Raw genomic sequence first — 20,403 nt, forward strand, 5'->3', positions numbered from 1 at the left:
GCTCCTTGAGGGTAGGGATTGTCTCTTGTCTGTTTTCATATCTCTGGTGCTTAGCAGCACAATGCCTGGCACTTGGTAGATGCTTAATAAGTGTTTACTGAATGACTGACTGGAGCTGAATCCAAGCAAAGTACCCAGTGGCAAATGAAGAGCTGCCTGTCAGTTTGAGCTCTCTATAAAGGAAGGTTATGGGAAGAGTTGTTTGCTCTGCCCTACATCCCTCAAGTCAGAGAGGCATCAGACTACTGACCAATATTCAGCTTGCAATCAACTGATACCAGTCCATGTTCTCTCTCATCATTTTTGCCCCAGAAACCAGTTCTTCCATGTTGGAGAGAATCAGTCACAGAACAGCATTTCCCCATGTGGGTTCCTCCTATTTCTGAAAGATGGAACTACCATTTAGGTAAATCAAGAAATTATTTTCTTTGTTTCTTTGGAAGAATGAGAGATCCACCAGATGACTGAAGAAATTACGTCCTCCATCACTTGTCCATCATCATTCTGGGCCAGAGAGCGGTATTTACAGATTCCCTCGTTTGGACGAAGGGGGCTGTAATATACACTCTGTTCAGTTGATGATGTTCTTCCTTCTGTCCCTGGTGATCGTCACCCCATGCTCTTCACACTGCGTCTTCCCCAGTTCCTAGATTGCTGCCTGTACGCATCTTCTTAATAAACCATGCCACTCCACCCTCATGTCTTTTAACATATCTTCCTGCCAACCTTTCCCTGCTATTGATGCGGGCTTCTCAAACAGTGCCAGCCCAAGATAAATGGAGAGTGCTTGTTCAGTAGTCCTCAAAGTATTCTGACCTTTCAGCGGTGGGCATGGGAGGACTCCAATTGGCTGTCTCAGGGCTATGTTTTGCATTTGTTCATGGGCTCCTGTAAGTCATTTGTCTTTTGAATTTTCTGTGGTAGCTAAAATAAAGGTTGTGATACCCATAAGGTAGACGGTACACCTGATATGCATATTGTACACTGAATGCCTTTGTAGGAGGTTGAGAAACCCTGTTACCCACCCTTTGGGAGGAAATGAGCCCCTGAAATTGAAGCCATAGCCAAAAGAGAGAAACTGACCTTTTGGAGGTAAGGAGCCAGGATCAAATCTTGTGGGCTGCTTTGGAGGGGACCTAGGCAGCAGGTGATATCTCTATTTTCCTCAAATAGCAAGGGTCCTCTATAACTGGTTATAACAGTTAAAGAGGGCTTATTTTAAGTACTGCTGAATAATCTCTATACTGGATTATTTAACTCTAGATTCTGACTCAAAGCATTTGCAAAAAAACCTTCCCCAAATGCATAACCTGTCAACAACCAACATTCAATTTCTAAACTTTGGGAAAAGTTAATTGTACTTACTGTAAGGGGGGCCTCAAGTTTATGCCTAGGGCACGTGTAGTTATGTTTAGTTTCTCCCACAGGATCTGTGCTAGTCTTTCATTTTCATAATTGAAGACAAGCAGCCAATTATTCAGTGGTTTAGGATAACTCAACTGTCCTCTTTTGATTTCTTTTGACCAATCTGTACAACAGATAGACATAGCCTAGGAGAGAAAGAGTTAGAAGACATGTTATAAGAAGTTAACTGTGCTTCACAGCTACTTAAATTCCAATAAGTCAACACGTAATTATGAAGCACCTATTACGTGCCCGACAAGCCACTACTGAGGCGAGACAGGAACTCAAGAAGATGCATCTGTGCACCGTGGCGCCACCTAGCTGCTCAACAAATGTGCCAAACAGACCAATACAGCACGTAGAGAAAGCAAGAAAGGCCTCCTGTAGGAGGTGGCACTTAGGCTTGGTTCTGAAGGGCGCTGAGGATTCTAAGAGATAGAGAGGGAGAGCGTTCCAGGCAGACGGGACAGGAAGCCTGAAGACGGGAAATGGAGTCATGAACAGTAAGGACGCTGGTTGGCTAGAATGCCCTGGACATAAACAGGAGAGATGTGCAATAAGCCTGGAGAGACAGGCCCAAATCAGACTGTGAAAGGCTTTAAATGTCGGACAGAGAAGCCCTTGGTTCTCGAGCAAAGGGGGAGCCACTGGAGCTTTTAGAGTAGGGGAGTGCCATGGTCAGACCCATGTTTTAGGAAGATCCCTTTGGCAGCTGTGCAGAGGAGGGAGAATAAAGGGGAGAGACACTACCCCCAGGCCCTAAACAGATACCCTATTACTGTCTACAAAGGCAACTTCTGCTTCTAAAGAGGAATGTGCAAAACTAATGGTTTCTTATTTTTGATGAAGCAGCTAGGTGGCCTAGTAGTTAGACTGCTGGATTTGTTGTCAGAAGACCAGAGTTCAGATCTGACTCAGACACTTCCTAGCTGTGTGAACCTGGTCAATTCATTTCACCTATCTGTCTCAATTTCCTCAGCTGTAAAATGGGGGTCATAAAAGCACCTACCTCTGTGGGGTTACTGTGAAGATCACATGAGATAATATTTATAAAGTGCTTTGCAAACCTTTAAGCACTGTAGGAAAAAAAGTACTTCTGGTGATTAGTTAATTTACTTCTTTCATTTATGTGGGAATACACAGAAAGACCAGCAAAAGAACAAGGTAAAACTTTTGCTCTTCTCATAACTCGTATAAGTAGGTTTACTTTGGTCCAAACTGAACTGATGATCAAAAAAAAAAAAAAAAGAAGAAGAAGAAGAAACCCAACCAACTTAATCTATGAAACTTACTCTTCTATCTTCATTGAGTTTCTGTACCGGCAAAACTCTTGCAGTGAGAGATAATGATTGCTTGTCAAAGTCTAAACCCCATTCCTGAAGCTCTCTCTGGACATCAGTATTTCTGTCAAGTTAAGAGTATTTGGACACTGATAAATAAAACAGTGATGTGATAGTTAATAAGAGATATACAGAATCAAGACAAACATGCCCTAACCAAAAGTTTTAGGTGCTACCTCTCAGGGCTGAGATTCTGAAAAGTCACTTCAAGCTCTGACAAAGTTGTGGTCACCCCAAGATACACAAAGACAGCCCAAGGTAGCTTTCTGACTTCTGTCTTACTCTGCTTTGGGGGCTGTCTACAGTGACTGAATGATAAACAGTGCTCAGAAATTGTTAAGACTTGTCCCAGTTCATTTTGCTTGTCTCTCCTACTACAGCTGTCTGGTAAAAAACTAGAAAGGTAAGAAGAGGACTATAAGTTTAGCTTTCAATTTTCTGGTATCTTATATCTACAGCTATCTGTCTATGGAGCTGATATTGTCCTGATTTGGTCACTAAGTATTTATTTACGGCCTGCTATGTGGAAGGCACTGGAGAAGCAATTCCTGATTTTTTCATTATTTATACTTTCTCTGGAGAGATGATATGCACACATATATCTACTATGTGTGTGTATGTGTCTGTGTGTATATATATATTATATACATACACACACACACACATACTTATATATATACATACACACACACACACATATACACACAGACGCAAAAAGTCATTTCAATCAGAAAAGGTCTCATATAAAGAGGTTATAATTGAGTTAAACTTTGAAGGAAACTAGAGTCTGGATTGATCTGACCAACTCTGAGCATTTATGTTACCAAAAATGAGAATGGAAATCTGATAACATAAATCACTCACCTATTATACTTGCAGGAGTTCTTAACCTAGGGTATGAGAACTTTTTTTTTTTTAGTATTTTGAGAACCGTGATTCAATATAACTGGTTTTCTCTTAATCCTGTATTTTATTTTATGCATTTAAAAACAGACTGCCAAAAGGTGCTCATGACACAAAAAAGGCTGTGACCCCCTATAATAAAGAAACTCACCTGTGAATATTGTCAACGAGTTTTTGGAGTTCACTGTATCGTTTCTCAGGAGACAACCTTGTACGATTAGCTATGTTCTTAGTGACCCTATCATTCATTCGCATTGAGCGTGTTAGACCTTTGGGATAAAAACACAGGATACTGTGTTTGAACCAGGAGCTAAGAATGCTTACTAAGTTTACTGCGAGCATTGGGATGCAAAAGCAGCTCTCTCTTGGAGAGCTGGGCAGGGGTTCAAAGAGCAGGTCTCAAAGTCCAGGGTACTTGAAGGGGGAGGTGGTAAATGAAGGAAAGAAGTGGAATTTATGGGCAAGAAAGAAATGGATAAGTGATTCTGTCTTCCCTCCAAAGAAAAGAAAATCCCACAGTACCTGTGAGGTTGCAGAGCTCAGGCATGAGCAGGGCAGGGCTTTTAAGTCTTCCATCAGGCCCCTTCTTCCGCTTGGGCAGGCTGACCAAGACTGGCTGCTCCAAGTCTGTGATTGCTGCCCTATATTGCTGTGTAAAGAAAGAAAGGAAGGTGGGTCATCATCATTCGTTAACAGTCAATTCTTCCAACAAGGAAGAATGGATGGAGTAAAGGAGCCCACCTGATCTGAGTACCTGAATACAAATCCTGCCTTAGATACTTCCTCACTGTATGACCCTTCTCTTTCAGCCTCACTTTCCTCCTCTGTAAAATGGGAATAATAATAGTGTATAACTCTCAGGGTTGTTGGGAGAATCTTAAAGTGGTATATAAATACTAGCTATTATTTTTTATTATTATTATTATTATTATTATTATTAAGACAAAGACTTGAAATCAGAAGCTGTGTTGATTTGGGGAAATTTAAGAATGCCTGTGAATGGTGTTATGGATTGTAAGTACTCTGGTGATGTCTTCCCACCCCTAGAACTCTCACTGCCAAAAGAATCATAGGTTTAAAGCTGAAAGGAGCTTCAAAGGTCATCTACTTGAAACTCCCATTTTATAAATGGGTAAATTCAGGCCCAGAAAGATAGATTTGCCCAAAGATACCTACTGGTTAGTAGGAAAGCAAGGACATCTTTGAACACTCAGCAATTGTTTCTTACTAATGTAGGTGGTACTAATAACTTCATTATTTGTATAAGAAGCTCCAAACCAATCAAATTAATCGATCAGCAAGTATTTATTAAGTGCCTACCATGTGCCAGGCCATGTGTTAGATGCTGGGAAAATACACTACAAACTAAAGCCAAACAAAACACATTATCACAAATTATTTTTGACCAATTACATGATAATAAAACTGATAGCTTAAAGGAAGTGGATGAATATTTATAAAAATATAAAATGCTAATATTAACCAAACAGACTTTAAACAAACCAATATCAGAAAAAAGAAATTTTAAAAAGCCACAAAATACTCCCAAAATAAAAAACTTCCAGAACCAAATGGATTTATACGTGATTTCTATCAAATATTCAAAGAATAATAATTCTAAAATTATATGAACTGTTAGCAACAAGAAGAAATGAAGGAGCCCTTCCAATCTCTATGATATAAATACGGTCTTGTTACCTAAAGCAGGGAAAGACAAAACAGGAAAAAAGCAATAACTACTGAACAATACCCCTCATGAATGACGCAAAAATTTTAAATAAAATTTAGTAAATACGCTACAAAAACATATTAGAAAGATTATACACAATGACCGAGTTGGATTCATCCCAGGAATGAAGGGTTTGTTCAACATAGATTATAAATATAATAAGCATATTAATAATATAAATATTTTAAATGATCCTATTAGTACATGCTGAAAAGGGATCTGACAAAATCCAGTGCTAATCTTTATTTAAAAAAAAACACACTAGAAAGCATCGGAATTAATGGACCTTTTCTTAATAGAGTAAATATCACCTATCCAAAACCTGAATTACACATACATAATAGAGAAAAGTTAGAGAACTTTCCAATAAGATCAAAGTAAAGCAAAGATATCAACTATTACCTCCACTATTTAACATAATCCTATAAATGCCAGGTATAATAATACAAAAGAAATGAGAATAGGAATAGGGAAAAAGGAAAAAAAATTTTCTAAAAAATGACAAATTTTAAAATGCTAAAGAGTCAATCAAGACTCATGGAGATAAAATGGATACTTTGAATACATAAAACTTAAAAAGTTTTGCATTAACAAATCAAATTTTGCTAAAATTTGAAGAAAAGCAGGAAACTGAAAAGGGTAGGTGGAATCTTTGCAGTTGATCTGAGAATCTTCTGCACAGACATGATAACTGAATCCAAGGGACCGGATGAGATCACCAAATGAAATGATGGAATAGTATGAAGAAAAGAGAAAAGACAATACGAGGAGAGGGCCTAGAGCCCTATGAGACACCCATGGATGCTATCTTAAGATTGAGGACATTTTCGTTGGCTGTCCCCCATTACTGGCATTCTCTTCCTCCTCATCTCTGCTCCTGGCTTCCCTGGCTGCCCTCAACTTCTAGCTAAAATCCCATGTCTACAAGAAGCCTTTTCTGACTCCCTGGAATTCTAGTGCTTTCCCAATATGGTTTCTCTCTAACTTGTACTGTCTCTATCTTGTTTTTACACAGTTGTTTGCATATTGCCTCCCCCATTAAATTGTGAGCTCCTTGAAAGCAAGGCCTGTTTTTCACCTTTCTCTGTCAACTCTGTTCCTTTCCTTCTCCCTCTCCCCTCGGAGTCATGCTCTTACCTGAAGGTACTCTGCTCAAAGGTGAATTTTGATGGCTGAAACCTATCTTCATATCTTGGGGTTTACTGGCTAGATTTCTTTCTTAAAGACCTCACCTGAAACCCAATTTCACTCTAGGTCTCATTGATTGACCAACAATGGGTTCCTGCCCAACCAGCACTTAATGGTTACTTTTTGGGCCCTGATGGCTCAGTGAATGTAAATAGTAACCGTTTCTCTTTTGGCCAGAAACAATCCTGAGGGTCTTCCCTGCTCCCAGTTTGATTTTTTTTTTAATTAAAGGGGCCATCCCTTGACTCACTTCTTAAATAGCCCTAATCACTGAATGCGTGTTGCCTCAGACAAAGTGAGAACTTAGCTTAAAAAGGCCAAGGTCTCCCACTGCATCCTGGACCATCTCCGGTAGTCCTGATCTATATTTGGCCACCGCATCCAGATGGCTCTGGAGGAAAAAGTGAGGCTGGTGACTTTGCACACCCTCCCTCACTGTAATCCAATTCACTTACAAGTCATGACACCATCTTCCTGATGTCATGGTCCTCTTCAAGAACGAAGGACAGACCACAGAGCTTGGGACAGTGCCTGGCACATTGTAGGTACTTAATAAAAGCTTGCTGACTGATCCTCAGACATGTGAATGTAGAAAACATAAGCCAAAGACATCAAAGCCCAGTCAAGGTGAGGGCTGGCTGGAGCAGCTGACATTTCTTTTAAGCCTGAGATGCTAATGCTGTAGTTGCTAAGTCTCTGAGGCAAGTTTGGTTACTGGATCACAGCTCCCTCTCGGCACCTTTACAAGCAGATAGTGCCAATCCATGCCTCATTAATATACACAAGCTCATGCTGATGGGCTACAATGATGGAGCTAAAAATAGAGGAAATACGACATATTGGATAAAGAGCTGGTCTTGGAGCCCAAAAGATCCAGGTTTAAATCCTGTCTCTGACACATCCTGGCTATGTGACCCTGGGCAAATCACCTTGCCTCACAATACTCCAGGCAACTCTCTATGGCTATGAATTGTAGAGAAGGTGTCTATGTGCTTTGGAAAAGGGAGTTTCCTCACTGGTGACTTCCCAACTACAATGATATCACGGCAATGGTCTTTATCCCTTAACAATGTACCAGATCAGATGCAGTATGGAGTAGTAGCAGCAGACAGAGAGATGGCTTTGGAATTAGGAAGTGCTGGATTCAAGTCCTGCCTTGGACACACACAGGCTATGTGATCCTGGACAAATCACTGACCCTTTCCGTTGCCCCAGCCATTCCAACTTTCAGAGCAGGAGCCTATGCGCATTGGTAGAGTTGTTTTGGCAATGGGAGTTCCTCATAGATCCAGGAAAAGAAAGAAAAAAGTGTGTGTGTGTACATACACACATACACATGCATGTACATATATGTCATATATTTATTTTTTCCAAGAGAGCACAAAATATTCTAATAGTCAATCACACTCTTTCTCAAGTTTATTCTTAGCTGTCTAAATGCCAATGCCTAAGTTGTTTTTGCTCCTTAATTGACTAGAGCTACAATGACTCAAGATAAGCCCACGAGTACGTATTAAGCACTTCCTACGTGAGGCCAGATGCTGCACTAAGAGCTACAGATAGAAAGAAAGACAAAACCGATCTCCTCTAGGTCTCATTGTCAAATGTTCTCGCTCCTGTTCCTGACGACAACAGGCCTTTGAACAGTTTGTCTTCTTTCACTGTCCCGGAACAGCTCCCCCCACTCCCCGACCCTGACCCTCACCATTTCTCTTCTATGCTTGAACTGTTGTCGCTTGTCCCTTGTTTCCAAAGACCAATGACATCATGGGACGAAGTCCTGACTTGCTCCTGAACTGGATTTAAGTGAGGGAGAGTTGCATGAAGTCGTCCTCCCTCTCTCAAGTCCACTGGCAAGACAAAAGTCCGTACAGCTGGCGTCATGGCCCAGGAGGCCGTGGATGATCCTACCTATCTTCAGTGCAGCTGGAACACATTGCTCTCACCTACCCCTTCTTCACATCCCCCTAACTCACCAACAAGTCTGAGGCCTCTTGGTCACTCCCCCTCAGCCTGGTGTAGCCTGTTTGCTGAGTCTGTTTTATCTGGGTGTGGCTGCACTTGCTGCAGCTTCTTGGACCCACAGGTGAGAGCTGGGTGGCAGGTGGACACCAAAGGTGGATGAGCAGCCCTGAAAAGGGTTCAACAGGCCCTTGCCCCAGAGCTGCTAGTCCTCCTAAACATCCCATATACCTCTACCTTTAAACAGAATTCTGATGAAATACCATACTCCTCTCCAAGTTCTTTCTAATTAATGCCCACTTCTCCCCCACCCCCAAACCTGTCTTAGCATTCTGACTTCCCAAAAGATGCCCTAAGATTCTGAACTACAATCATGTTATAGAATACTTACAAGGTAAAATGTCTTCCTCCTATTAGAGGTCCCAACCACCAGATTATCCTAAGCTACCCTCCTGTAACTCAGCCTGTCCCAAACATTTCATTTCAACTACCATTTACCAGTTACCCGGCCCTAGCTGGCACCTGCTCATCTCAGGAATGCCCTCTATGGCCCCTTCTCAAATACTCTCACCAGTAACTTCTGAAAACTCATTCCTATAAGAGACTTTCTAGATCAGGAGTTCTTAACCTGTCATGTGTCCTGAACCCCTTCCTGGTGAAGCCTATAGACTCCTCAGAATAAGTTTGGTGGTGGTAGGTTTAGGCTTTTTTGTTAATTTGTTTTTAATAATTTACAACTGAAGGAAGTGCTAGATTTCAGAGGTTAGTGAAAACAAAGATATGTTTACAGACCTGTTGAAATCTATTCATGGATGTCTTTGGGGTCCAAAGACTCAAGCTTATGAACCCCTAGAGGCAGCTAAGTAATACAGTGCACAGAGCACTGGAGCTGGAGTTAGAAAGGCCTGAATTCAAATGCTACCTCAGGCACTTAGGAGCTGTGTGACCCTGGGCATGTCACTTAACTTGTTTATGACTCAGTTTACTGAAGTGTAAAACGGAGATAATAATAGCATTCCCTGGGTTGTTGTGAGGAACAAATGAGATGGATAATATTTGTAGCACAGTGCCTGGCACATACTAGGCACTTAATAAATGCCCATTCCCTTCTCATGTTTGCTTTCATTTTTCTTCTTTTGAATCCCCCCCTCAATCTAGAATAACTATAGGATCATATATCTTGATCTGAAAGAACCTTCAGAGGCCATCTAGGTTCAACCCTTTCATTTTATAAATAAGAAAACTGAGACATGGGGAGGCCAAGTGACCCATATGGGAAAGAATATGATGCAGGATTTGAATATAGATCCTTTAACTTAAAAGTTGAGGCTTTTGCACTGTGTTTCTAGGCATCCCTAAAAGGAGAGCTTTCACTGGTACTACTTTATTTATTAAGGCCTCTTAAGCCATCATAAATATACTCAGTCTTGATATGCATGACAGAACACTGTAGCTATTTGTCTTATTCTAATGCTTGTCATCTATGTGTTTAAATCTGTATGATTCACCTGAAGGACAGCAGAAGGGACCAGGCCTTTGATTTCATTGGTACACAAATTCCCAAGAGAGGAAACTGCTTCAGCCGCCTTCAACTTCATTGCAGAGTTGCCTGGTACAATGAGCAGCTGAGTGACTTGTCTGGGATCACACAGCCAGTGTGTCAAAGATGAGATGTAAGCCCGGTTCTTCCTGATTTCAAGGCCAGCTCTTTAAATACTACTTTATATTACCTTTCAGAATTCATCTTAAGATAATAATGTTTGAGAGAGCAGGAAACACTTAAAAACGTTTAAGTACAGCATATGACATGGCACTATATGCACAGTACTATAAGCAAAAACAACTGAGTATAATGCATCAAAAATTATTGTCACTCGCCTACAAATTCATATTTACAAAAGCAAAAGGTACTTCTATCGAAGGCATTTTGAAATTCTGCTACAACTGAATATGAGAATAAAATCTTGAAAATAAATTTTCTACCTGTCTATAGTAGTTTAAGAAGCTGATATCAGAGCCATCTTTTTCAAAGGTGCTTCTTGGATTCTGTTCCCAGTCAATGTCATCAACTCTATATGTCCTATTGTTGTGTCTGTGGAAGGAATACATTTGGAGATTTATGACAGTTTAATGCCTGGAACCTCTCTACATGAAATAATATTTGAAAAAAAAAAGTAGTAGCTGACTGGTTCTTCCAACAGTCTTCTCTAGGTTCTGAGGTCTGAGGATGATGAGCGATTAAAGGTCAAACTGTTTAATGTTCAGTTTCTAAAACTAAAAACTATACGATTTCAAAATGAGCTGTAAATACATACATTTAACATAACTAGTAATGGGGCAGAAGATTCTGGAAGAGCTGTGTCCCAGATACACCATAACAGCTTTTTGTCAATTAACAAACATGGGGCTAGGAGAAATAAATGACCCTCCCAAAATGGGGCCATTTTCCCTTGCAGGGGGTAAGAGGGTAGATGGGGGTGATTCACATACAAGCAGCCTTTACATAAGGTTCATAATTCTGAGGAAGAGAAAAGGGACAGCCATCATTACTTCCCTCCTCTCTTGCTATTTTTTCTAATACCTTCTCTTACCTTGAGAACCTCTGCTACATTTTCCCCAGACTTGGCACTTGAGAGCACAAAGTTACATTACATGAAACATTTGCTAATTAAAAAAAAAAACCCAAACTGGGAAAACAAAGCAGAAAGACTTACTTGGTATAAACAATTTGCCCTCGTATTTCTTTCAAAATGTCTTCTCGGGCTGTGTGTCTTCCAGATCTCTGAAAGTCATTTATGAGGTCTAAGACAGTATCCTTTCGGACCACTTTATGACTCACATCAGTGCACAGCATAATGTCATTTTCATACTGAAGGATAGAGGTAATGAAACCTGGACATATATTGAACCTGTCAGATAAAAAAAAATGCCTTCTATAATCAATGACTTCAGAAAATTGTAACCCCACTACTAGGGCCACAGTAGCCCTAGTGTAAGTACCAAAAATAAACCTACAAAGATCAACATTTCTCTATCACTAAGAAAGAACACAAGAAATTGGCGGACGGGGTTAAGAGGAGAGATGCTATCAATGATAAAATGCATGAGAAAAACCTGAGCATCCAATATATATTTCATATGAAGACAACTATAAAGCAATTTTAACAGAATCAGGTCTAATAGTCCAACTCTGATGCTTCATTGACATTGAGCCCAGGGTCTGGAAGGCTCTACCAGAGGTATAAAATTGGTTAGGTTCAACCATGATGGAAAGGCTGTCCTGAGGAACAGACTGCAAGAATTTCTTTCTTTTCTTTCTTTCTTTTCTTTTTTTTTTTTGGGGGGGGGAAATCATTAATACTAGTTCCCTCTTCCCTTCAATTCTATCCCCAAAACTTTTAAAAATCCCTCCCTTGTAACAAAAACACATTCAAAATAAATCCACACATTGGCTATGTTAAAAAATTATAGACATACACTTTAATATCCAGTGACTTCAATGCAAAAGAGAGCAAGTGACTTTGGAAACACAGGAAAATATAACAGCATTAAGAAACAAATGGCAGAGGACTCGTGACTTTATATTATGAATACTTTCTATGAGAAGCACTGGAAGGCACTGAGCAAGGGAAACACCAAATATTACTCCCCCAAAATTAAAATGGTTACATTTTAAAAGATAGGCATTGGCTGCTTACTTATGTGGGAGTCATTTTCAAATCAACTGATGCCACACATAGTCAGAAAATTGATTTGTTAGGACAAAGAAAAACCAATACCAAACTAGGATAAAAATGAAAAGATGTAAAAATTAAGGTAACTCAATAACATATTTAAATAATCTGCTGAATCTGAAAAAAAATTCAAAATAATTAAAAAAGCATTAACACAGACTATCACCATTGCCTAATGATGTTCAACCAACGTAAATCAATTGTCACAAGGCAGAAATCAAAAAAGCATAGACAAACATTTCATCCACTTGCCAAGAAGAAAGAGATAACAACAAGGACAATCATGGTTCAGAGCATAAAGTCATTTGTAAGATTTACAGAGAAGAATGGTAGAAGATAATAATCAATGTCATTTGATAAAACAGCATTAAAGGGGAAAGTTTACAATAAGCTCGGCAACTAAGCAAAGTCATCTCAAGGGCATCTTAGGACAAAACTGACTGAAGTAAAACAGACAGAAGAGAAATGGAGCTCTATTTTTAACGAACTCTTTTTGACAAGGATAAAGAATTGAGGAAAGTGGAGGAATCACATTTCAGCTCAACATCACAGATCTGTAATGTTTAAAATGTTGGAGAGACAATTTCGGAGTAATTTAACAATTTTATTAATAAGGCTAACATGTTATTAATAAAAGAGGTCAGTGGCACTCTCGAATGCCAAAGACCCCTCATAGAGGTAGGCTCACAGTTTGTATGCCCTTAGAAGAACAGGAGTTCCTGAGGGAGGCAATCAACTGAGTGGCTAACAATTATTGAGAGAATGAATATTACAGTGACGGGTGGGCTATATTCACAATAAGAGTCTTGAGGTACAAGACTTGGATCACTCAAGTCTTGGTCAAACAGACTTATCAATTTCCACATCATTCTCTGACAAGAGGGAGAATCCACATTTTCCCAGACCTGTCTGAGTAAACACAATGAGCAGGAACCCACCCATCAGCCTAAACTTAGAATTTCTTTTCCTGGGTAAATCTCTGAGAAAGATTTCCCACACTGGTTGATTTCTGGATGAGGGAGTAGAAAAGGAAAAAAACCTTGGTCCTGATTCAAAAAGTAGTTATTAATAAGACAGAGAAATAATCATCTCTCTCAGATCCCAACATGTGGGACAAGGAAGGAGATGATATTGTTCCCACTTTGGTTTTCTTCAGTGCCACTAAGCTAGATGAAGAAAACAAAGATGATGGTGCCAGAGAGGATAATTCCGAGGGCACTGAGAGATCAATTCTTAATATATTTGAAGAACAGGAGATATCAAAAAAGCTTGATAAAAAGTCTCAGACTTTAGTACCAAAAAAATGGAGGCCAAGAAAATGTCTACCATCCCACATACCTACTTTCCCCATCTTTACAATATTCCATTACTACTATTACTATCATACATCCCTGACCAATTCAATGTATAGGGCCAACTAAACCCAATATAGTAAAGTAGTCATACCACAATTACGTGCTACTGATGGAGCAATGGGGCCCGTAAAAAGGATCCTTGAACTTTCCCACAAATTTCAGCATCCCATATCCCTGGCATTTGCCTGGCGCACCCGGCCCATCCCGGTTAACTGCCCTTTCATCGTGGCCCTCGTTGTCTGCACCTGGTCCACTGACCCACCCCAAGCTACCTGCCACTCCTTAATCTCACCCATATCTTCCCACAGACTCTTTGTATAAAATATCAATCTTATCCTCATCAAATGCAGATTTCTTAAGAATCTGGCCTGCTTATATTGGTGTCACAAGTACTACAGACTCACTAGGAATCTCGTCCATCCCAACGGGTATCTTAATAAATTCACTACTTGGACTGAAAGAAGGCGTGAATGGTTGAATTCTTTCGAGGCAGACGCTTGCATTTCGGGGTTCCTAGCACCCACAGACTACAACACCTCTACTTTCTCTCTTCTCACTTCCTTATCCTCCCACCAAAACTGTTCCCTTCAAAGTTACGAATGATCTCTTAGTTGCCAAGTCCAATCCTTTCTCAGTCCTCATTCTCCTTGACCTCTGCAGCTCTGACACTGTTGTTGATCACTCGCTCCTCCTTGATACTTTCTTTTCTGTTTTCAGGATACCACTCTCTCCTGGTTCTCCTCCTACCTATTTAACCACTTCTCTGTCTCCTCTGCTGGATCCACACCTAGATCATAATCACAGATATCCCACAGGATTCTGTCCTAGGCCCTCTCCTCTTATTCCTCTGTACTATTTCATTTGGTAAACTCAACTCCCATGGATTTAATTATCTTCTCTATGCTGTCATTCTCTCTGTCTCTCCTTTTTTTTTTTTTTAGAGAGGCAGTTGGGGTTAAATGACTTCCCCAGAGTCATACAGCAAGAAAGTATTATGTGTTTGAGGCCGCATTTGAACTCAGGTCCTCCTGACTCTGGGGCCGGTGCTATATCCACTGCACCACCTAGCTGCCCTTATGCTGTCATTCTCATATCTACCTATCCTGATCCTTTTCCACTGACCTACAATCTTGCATCTCCAACTACCTTTCAGACATCTTGAACTCGATGTCCACTAGACAACTTAAACTGAACATGTCCAAAACCAAACTCCTTATCTTTTCCCTTAAACCCACCCCACCTCCTACCTCCCCTATTACTGTAAAAGATCACATCCTCCCAGTTCCTAAGGTTCACAACCTACAAGTCATCCCGGATTTCTCGCTATCACCCCCTATACCCAAGCTGTTGCCAAGGTCTATCAATTTCATCTTTGCAAGATGTCTTGAATACATCCCTTCCCCTGACGCGGCCACCCCTCTAGTACAGACGCTCATCACCTCACGCTTAGACAATTGTAATAGCTGCCAGTAGGTCTACCTGCCTCAAGTCTCTCAATATTCTAGTCTATCCTCCATTCAGTCACCAAAGTGATTTTCCTAATGTGCTGATAATGTCATCCCCCTAGTCAATAAACTCCAGAGGGCTCCCTACCGCCTCCTGGATCAAATACAAAAGCGTCTGTTTGGCATTCAAAGCCCTTTATAACCTGGTCCCCTCCTACCTTTCCAGTCTTCTTACACCTTACTCCTTTACATATACTCTTCAGTTCAGTGACATTGACCTCCTGGTTGTTCCATGAACAAGATACTCCACCTCTTGGCTCCATGTCTTTTCACTGGCTATCCTCCACACCTGAAATGCTCTCCATCCTTATCTCTGCCTACTGTCTTCCCTAGCTTCCTTTATTTTTTTTTTTTTTACTTTTTGGCTAGGCAATGGGGTGAAGTGACTTGCCCAGGTCACACAGCTAGTAAGTGTTATGTGTCTGAGGCCGGATTTGAACCAGGTCCCCCTGAATCCAGGGCCAGTGCTCTATCCACTGTGTCACCTAGCTGCCCCCCCTAGCTTCCTTTAAATCCCAACTAAAATGCCATCTTCTAGAGGAAGCTTTTCCTAACCCCTTTCAATTCTAGCGCTTTCCCTCTCATTTGCTTCCTATTCATCCTATATGTAGCTTGTTTGTACACATTTGTTTGCTTGTTGCTTCTCCCATTAAATTATGAGGTCCTTGAAGGCAGGGTTTTTTTTTGTTTCTTTCTTTGTTTTGTTTTTGCCTGTCTAGTGCTTCACACAGTCCCTGGAACATAGTAGGTGCTTAGTAAATGTTTACTGACTGACTATTTGAGATATCTTTTAAAATACCATTAGGATATACTTTGTAGGAGTAGATGAAGCAATAAAAATTCTGTGAAAGGTGAAACTGACAAAAACAGTAAGAGAAATTAGGGGGGAAAAAAGAGGGATACATACTGATATCACCAGATCTAATTTTGGTATTATATATAGTACCTAATTTATAATTAACATAAAGCCATAATTATTAAAGCCATCTAGTATTAGATGAAAAAAGCAAGTGTTTCAATGTGATAGATTAAATAATCTAGAGCTAGAACCAAAGGACTATAATAAATCAGGTGTTTGATAAACCCAAGATCAAAGCAGAGAAGGAATTCATTATTTAGCACAAGATTGTTTGGAAAATTAGATGGTAGTTTGTTGGAAAAAAATGCTTATTAGATTAATATCTCACAACATATACAACAATAAATTCTGAAAAAATATAATATTCTATTATCTTCTAATTTATAATTCTCATTCATCCAAATCTGTTTTGATTATAAGAGAAAAATTCTCAACTCTATGACAAATAGAAGTTAAGGAAAGTGAAAGATCCACAATCAATCTATTTTTACACTAAAAGCAATAAATTCAAAATAAGAAAAAAACTCAATTTTTTACTAATACAATTATATTTATTCCTAGGACATTTTTAGGTGTTGGCCTTTTTTTCAGGAATGTAATAAAGATTTGTCTATTGTTCTCCAATAGATAAGTAATATTAAAAAAAGTTTGATTAAAAGTTACCTTTGCCACGAACAGACACTAGACACTGTCTCCTAAAAGAAAAAAAGAGCTTAAAGTTTCCTATAATAATTACATACTTTTAGAAAACTGAGAGCCCGATCTATCCCAATTGATATTGCACCATTTAATCTAACAGTAACTATAACACTTACAAACCACACCACCATAATTAAGGGCGATAAGCTCCTTTTTGCTTAAAAAATAGGAAGTATTCTATTGCGTTAAATGTTATATAGATGTCCGTTCCTATTATACAAACCTTAAATCTCTCATGTCTTCTGCCCCGTTGCAAATGTCATAAAAATTGCGTCCAATTTGTACGAGATTCATGGTATTCAAAAATCAAGAAGTTAAAAGGAAACTAAAGTTTTATTTTTCATGTTTGCTCTACTTTATTCCCAAGAAGAAAATAAGACTGACTGATTAAAATGAAACACTGTTTTTAAAGTGCTTTGCAAACCTTAAAGTGCTATAGAAATGCCAGCTATTATTATTGTCATTATATGTAAAGTGCTATGCAAACCTTAAAGAGTTTTAGGAATGGTAGTTTTTGAGATGTCTACTACATCCCCCTCTCAAAAGAAGTTCTGACAGTAGTTAGTATTTACATATCTGCAAAGTGCTTCAGAAGTATCATCTCACTTGATCCTTACAACCTTGGAAGGTAGGTACTACCAAAATCAGGATAACAATAGCCCCTAGATTGCAGGGTTGTTGTGACTATCAAATAAGATAATATTTGTAAAGGGCTTAGCACAGTGCCAGGCATCTAACAAGCATCTATTGATAAATGCTTTTCTTTTCTTCCCCTTCCCATCATTTATATCCCCATTTTATGGTTAGGAAACCAAGGCAGACAGAGGTTAAGTGATTTGCCCAGGGTCACACAGCTAATAAATAAATGCCTGAGGCCACATTTGAACTCAGGTCTTCCTGACTCCAAGTCCAAGGGGGCAGAACCCTGGTTTTACCTAAACTTCTCTCTCTACCAGTAATTAGCTGAGTCCTGTGTACTGAGGAAGTAGATAATGCTTAACTGAATTGAGTTCAAATTACTGAGAAAAAAAAAATCTACCCAATACTTTCAATGTTGATCCTATGAAGCAGCTGACTAGACTCAGGGTCTATAGAGCAGGAAATTGGAACAATTATACTTTGTCTCTATTAAATATGCCTATTACAAGCATCTTCTTTCAGAGTGATCGTCCTTCCCATGAAGTTATTGAGGGAAGGAGGGAGTTGAAGTCTACATCGAGAATAAACTGCCTATGAAATCTTTTACCATCCCCACATGTTTGGATTTGAAAAATCACAAAGGGTTACAGGGATGCACTTGGTTTCACCAATGTTCACCACACCTAAACATATCATGTTCTGAGTTCAAGGAAGTAAAAAGGGTCAAACAAACCTTTTGAAAATAATATTGTAAAACTGTAAGCAAGTTGGTGAATTAGGTAGAAGTTCATTGGTTAAAGTGATAGTTATCCTCACGTTCTCTCCACTGTGTGTCTGACTAAACACTTCAGTAACCTGAAAAAAAAATAATAAAAAATATGCCTAGTAGACGATCAAAATGGACAAACAACAACAACAATACAAGCAGCAAAACAGAGCTACGAAGTCAGGTTACTTTCTGAAATGCTCCCACAAGCATGAGTCTCTTTTTCCCACAACAAGCCTGGATTTACAAGACAAGCATTTCAGAGTTAACCCTGAGGCAAACCTGATAGTCTATTAAATGAAAGTTATTTTCATTTAAAACAGGTTGCTTTGGTAGCTAAGCCTAGCAATAGAAACTTAAAAAGAAAGAATATCCAATTATACAGTTTAGCTTTCCAAAATTCACCTCAAGCAAATGTTTAATGAAAGAACTGGTGAGGTCTGGCTTAAAAATACTTCTGCTTTGAATTCAGGGAATGAGGAATGACAAAACAAAAGCAGAACAAAGAACCCAAATTTCAGTAACTGTCTGTATCAAGATTGTAATCTGCCTTTTAAACACGCTTTTGGGGAAGGCAAAGAGAGAAGAGGAGGGTATATCTAAAGTTTCATTGGCTTAGGGAACCCTCTGATGAGCAAATGCCCTTTCCCCTTGAAGATCAGCACCTGCTCTGCAACTTAGTCTTAGAGACACTAGGAGGTTAGTGACTTAGAGGTTAGTAAGGTTAGTTAACCTGGGGTACTACAAGGTTATAGTCACACAAACAGGATTTATCAGAACCAGGATTTGAACCCAGGCTTTCCCAACCAAAGTCAGATGGTTTTTAACTTTCAATCAGACTGGTTTTTTTTATTACTTATGTATTAGAAAATAGTAATCTGTAGTATTGACATTCCTGAAAAAAAGTCTGACATCTAAAAACTGTTACTGAGTTTTCAGTCACGTCCGAATCTCTGTGACCCCATTTGAGGTTTTCTTGGCAAAGATATTTGAGTGGTTTGCCATTTCCTTCCCTGGATGAGGAAACTGAGGCAAAGAGGGTTAAGTGACCAGGGTCACACAGCTAGTAAGTGTCTGAGGTCAGATTCAAACTCACGATGAAGAAATCTTCCTGATTCCAGACCTGGTGCTATCTACTATACTTTAATTGGTGCAAATATGGGCCATTCTCCTAAAGTGAGATCTTTGAAAGCAAAATGCACAGGAAAATTCTTCAAAGTACAATTACAGGCTACAACTAGGCTTGCTATTACAGGACTTTGTCCATAGTAGGTACTTAGTAAGATTTACTGTGCAAGCTAGACACTTTGGGAAGTGATGGGGAATTATAGCCTAGGCTAATGTGGTGCCTTTATTGCAAATAACTTTTTTATTCAAATTTGCATGTGCTAATACCAGTATTTGAATTTAAATCAATCGACAAACATTTATTAAGACAAACACACTATTAGGCTATAGAGGATCCAAAAACGGTGACAAAGAAAACAGGTGTTCCTGGATTTTAATCAAAGATCTACCAGCTATACGACCTTTGGGGACCACCTTAAAAACTGACTATACCATTACTTTATATTATATTTAACTTTTATCACAACTCACAACTGCAGTGACTGGATCACATTTTCTTTAACAGCCTAAAAATGTAACACCAATCAAAAATATTATTTCACCTTGTTTCGTAGTCTATGGCATAAAAATAATATTGCCCCATCAAAAGAATAACATTTTCCCAGGAGTTGTTTGTGCACGTCAAGTAAAACTGAACGGAGTCTTTTAGAATCCATCTGTGGATTGAAGTTAACATGGTACTGGTACAGTGCCCACTGGGGAAGAGCTGTCAGCCGGAAATGGTTTGTCTTCAATTGGACTACTGTCCCTGAAGTACCTGAAAGATTGAGCCAGATTTGAAAGCCTGTGAGACATCAAATCTACTTATTCTTCCGTATCATTTCTAATGCTCTAATCTAACTGGATATTTTTCCAAGACTCAAGGCTAAAACGGCACAATACAGTAGAGAAGTTCTCAGAGAACGACACTAATCTAAAAGCCATCTGAGTGGATACAAAAACATGCCTTTAATATACACTCAAAGGTCTAATTTAGTAATATCAAAGACTCCTATGAAAAGCTCAAGTCTGCAAAAGATTTCTAAGAACTACTCAATGACCTACATATTTAAAGATATGAGCTACACTGAATCAGTTGTGAAATAGCAAACCAGCTTATTCTCCCCTGGCATACATTTTTAATACACTGTCTAAACAGGGAGCCATCTTCCACGAAAGGGCAGAGGACAGTATCTCATCTGACAGTCAGACA

The 20,403-nt window shown here is 39.3% G+C and overlaps 1 protein-coding gene across 1 annotated transcript in view; it reads right to left on the reverse strand.

The window, feature by feature from the left end:
• The window catches only part of PIWIL1 (piwi like RNA-mediated gene silencing 1), a 75,082-nt gene that overhangs the window by 39,963 nt on the left and 14,716 nt on the right, over window positions 1–20,403 (reverse strand). The window contains exons 4-12 of the mRNA XM_078151834.1: window positions 19,754–19,968; window positions 18,052–18,172; window positions 16,902–16,986; window positions 11,241–11,435; window positions 10,510–10,618; window positions 4,170–4,296; window positions 3,799–3,916; window positions 2,697–2,808; window positions 1,366–1,550 (exon numbers count right to left, since the gene is read on the reverse strand). Coding sequence (XP_078007960.1) covers window positions 1,366–1,550; window positions 2,697–2,808; window positions 3,799–3,916; window positions 4,170–4,296; window positions 10,510–10,618; window positions 11,241–11,435; window positions 16,902–16,986; window positions 18,052–18,172; window positions 19,754–19,968 — 1,267 coding nt within the window. The remainder of the gene's footprint in view (window positions 1–1,365; window positions 1,551–2,696; window positions 2,809–3,798; window positions 3,917–4,169; window positions 4,297–10,509; window positions 10,619–11,240; window positions 11,436–16,901; window positions 16,987–18,051; window positions 18,173–19,753; window positions 19,969–20,403) is intronic.

Source organism: Phascolarctos cinereus, unplaced genomic scaffold (genome assembly GCF_003287225.1).
Source record: "Phascolarctos cinereus isolate Bilbo 61053 unplaced genomic scaffold, phaCin_HiC Scaffold_4;HRSCAF=312, whole genome shotgun sequence".
Lineage (NCBI taxonomy): Eukaryota > Metazoa > Chordata > Mammalia > Diprotodontia > Phascolarctidae > Phascolarctos > Phascolarctos cinereus.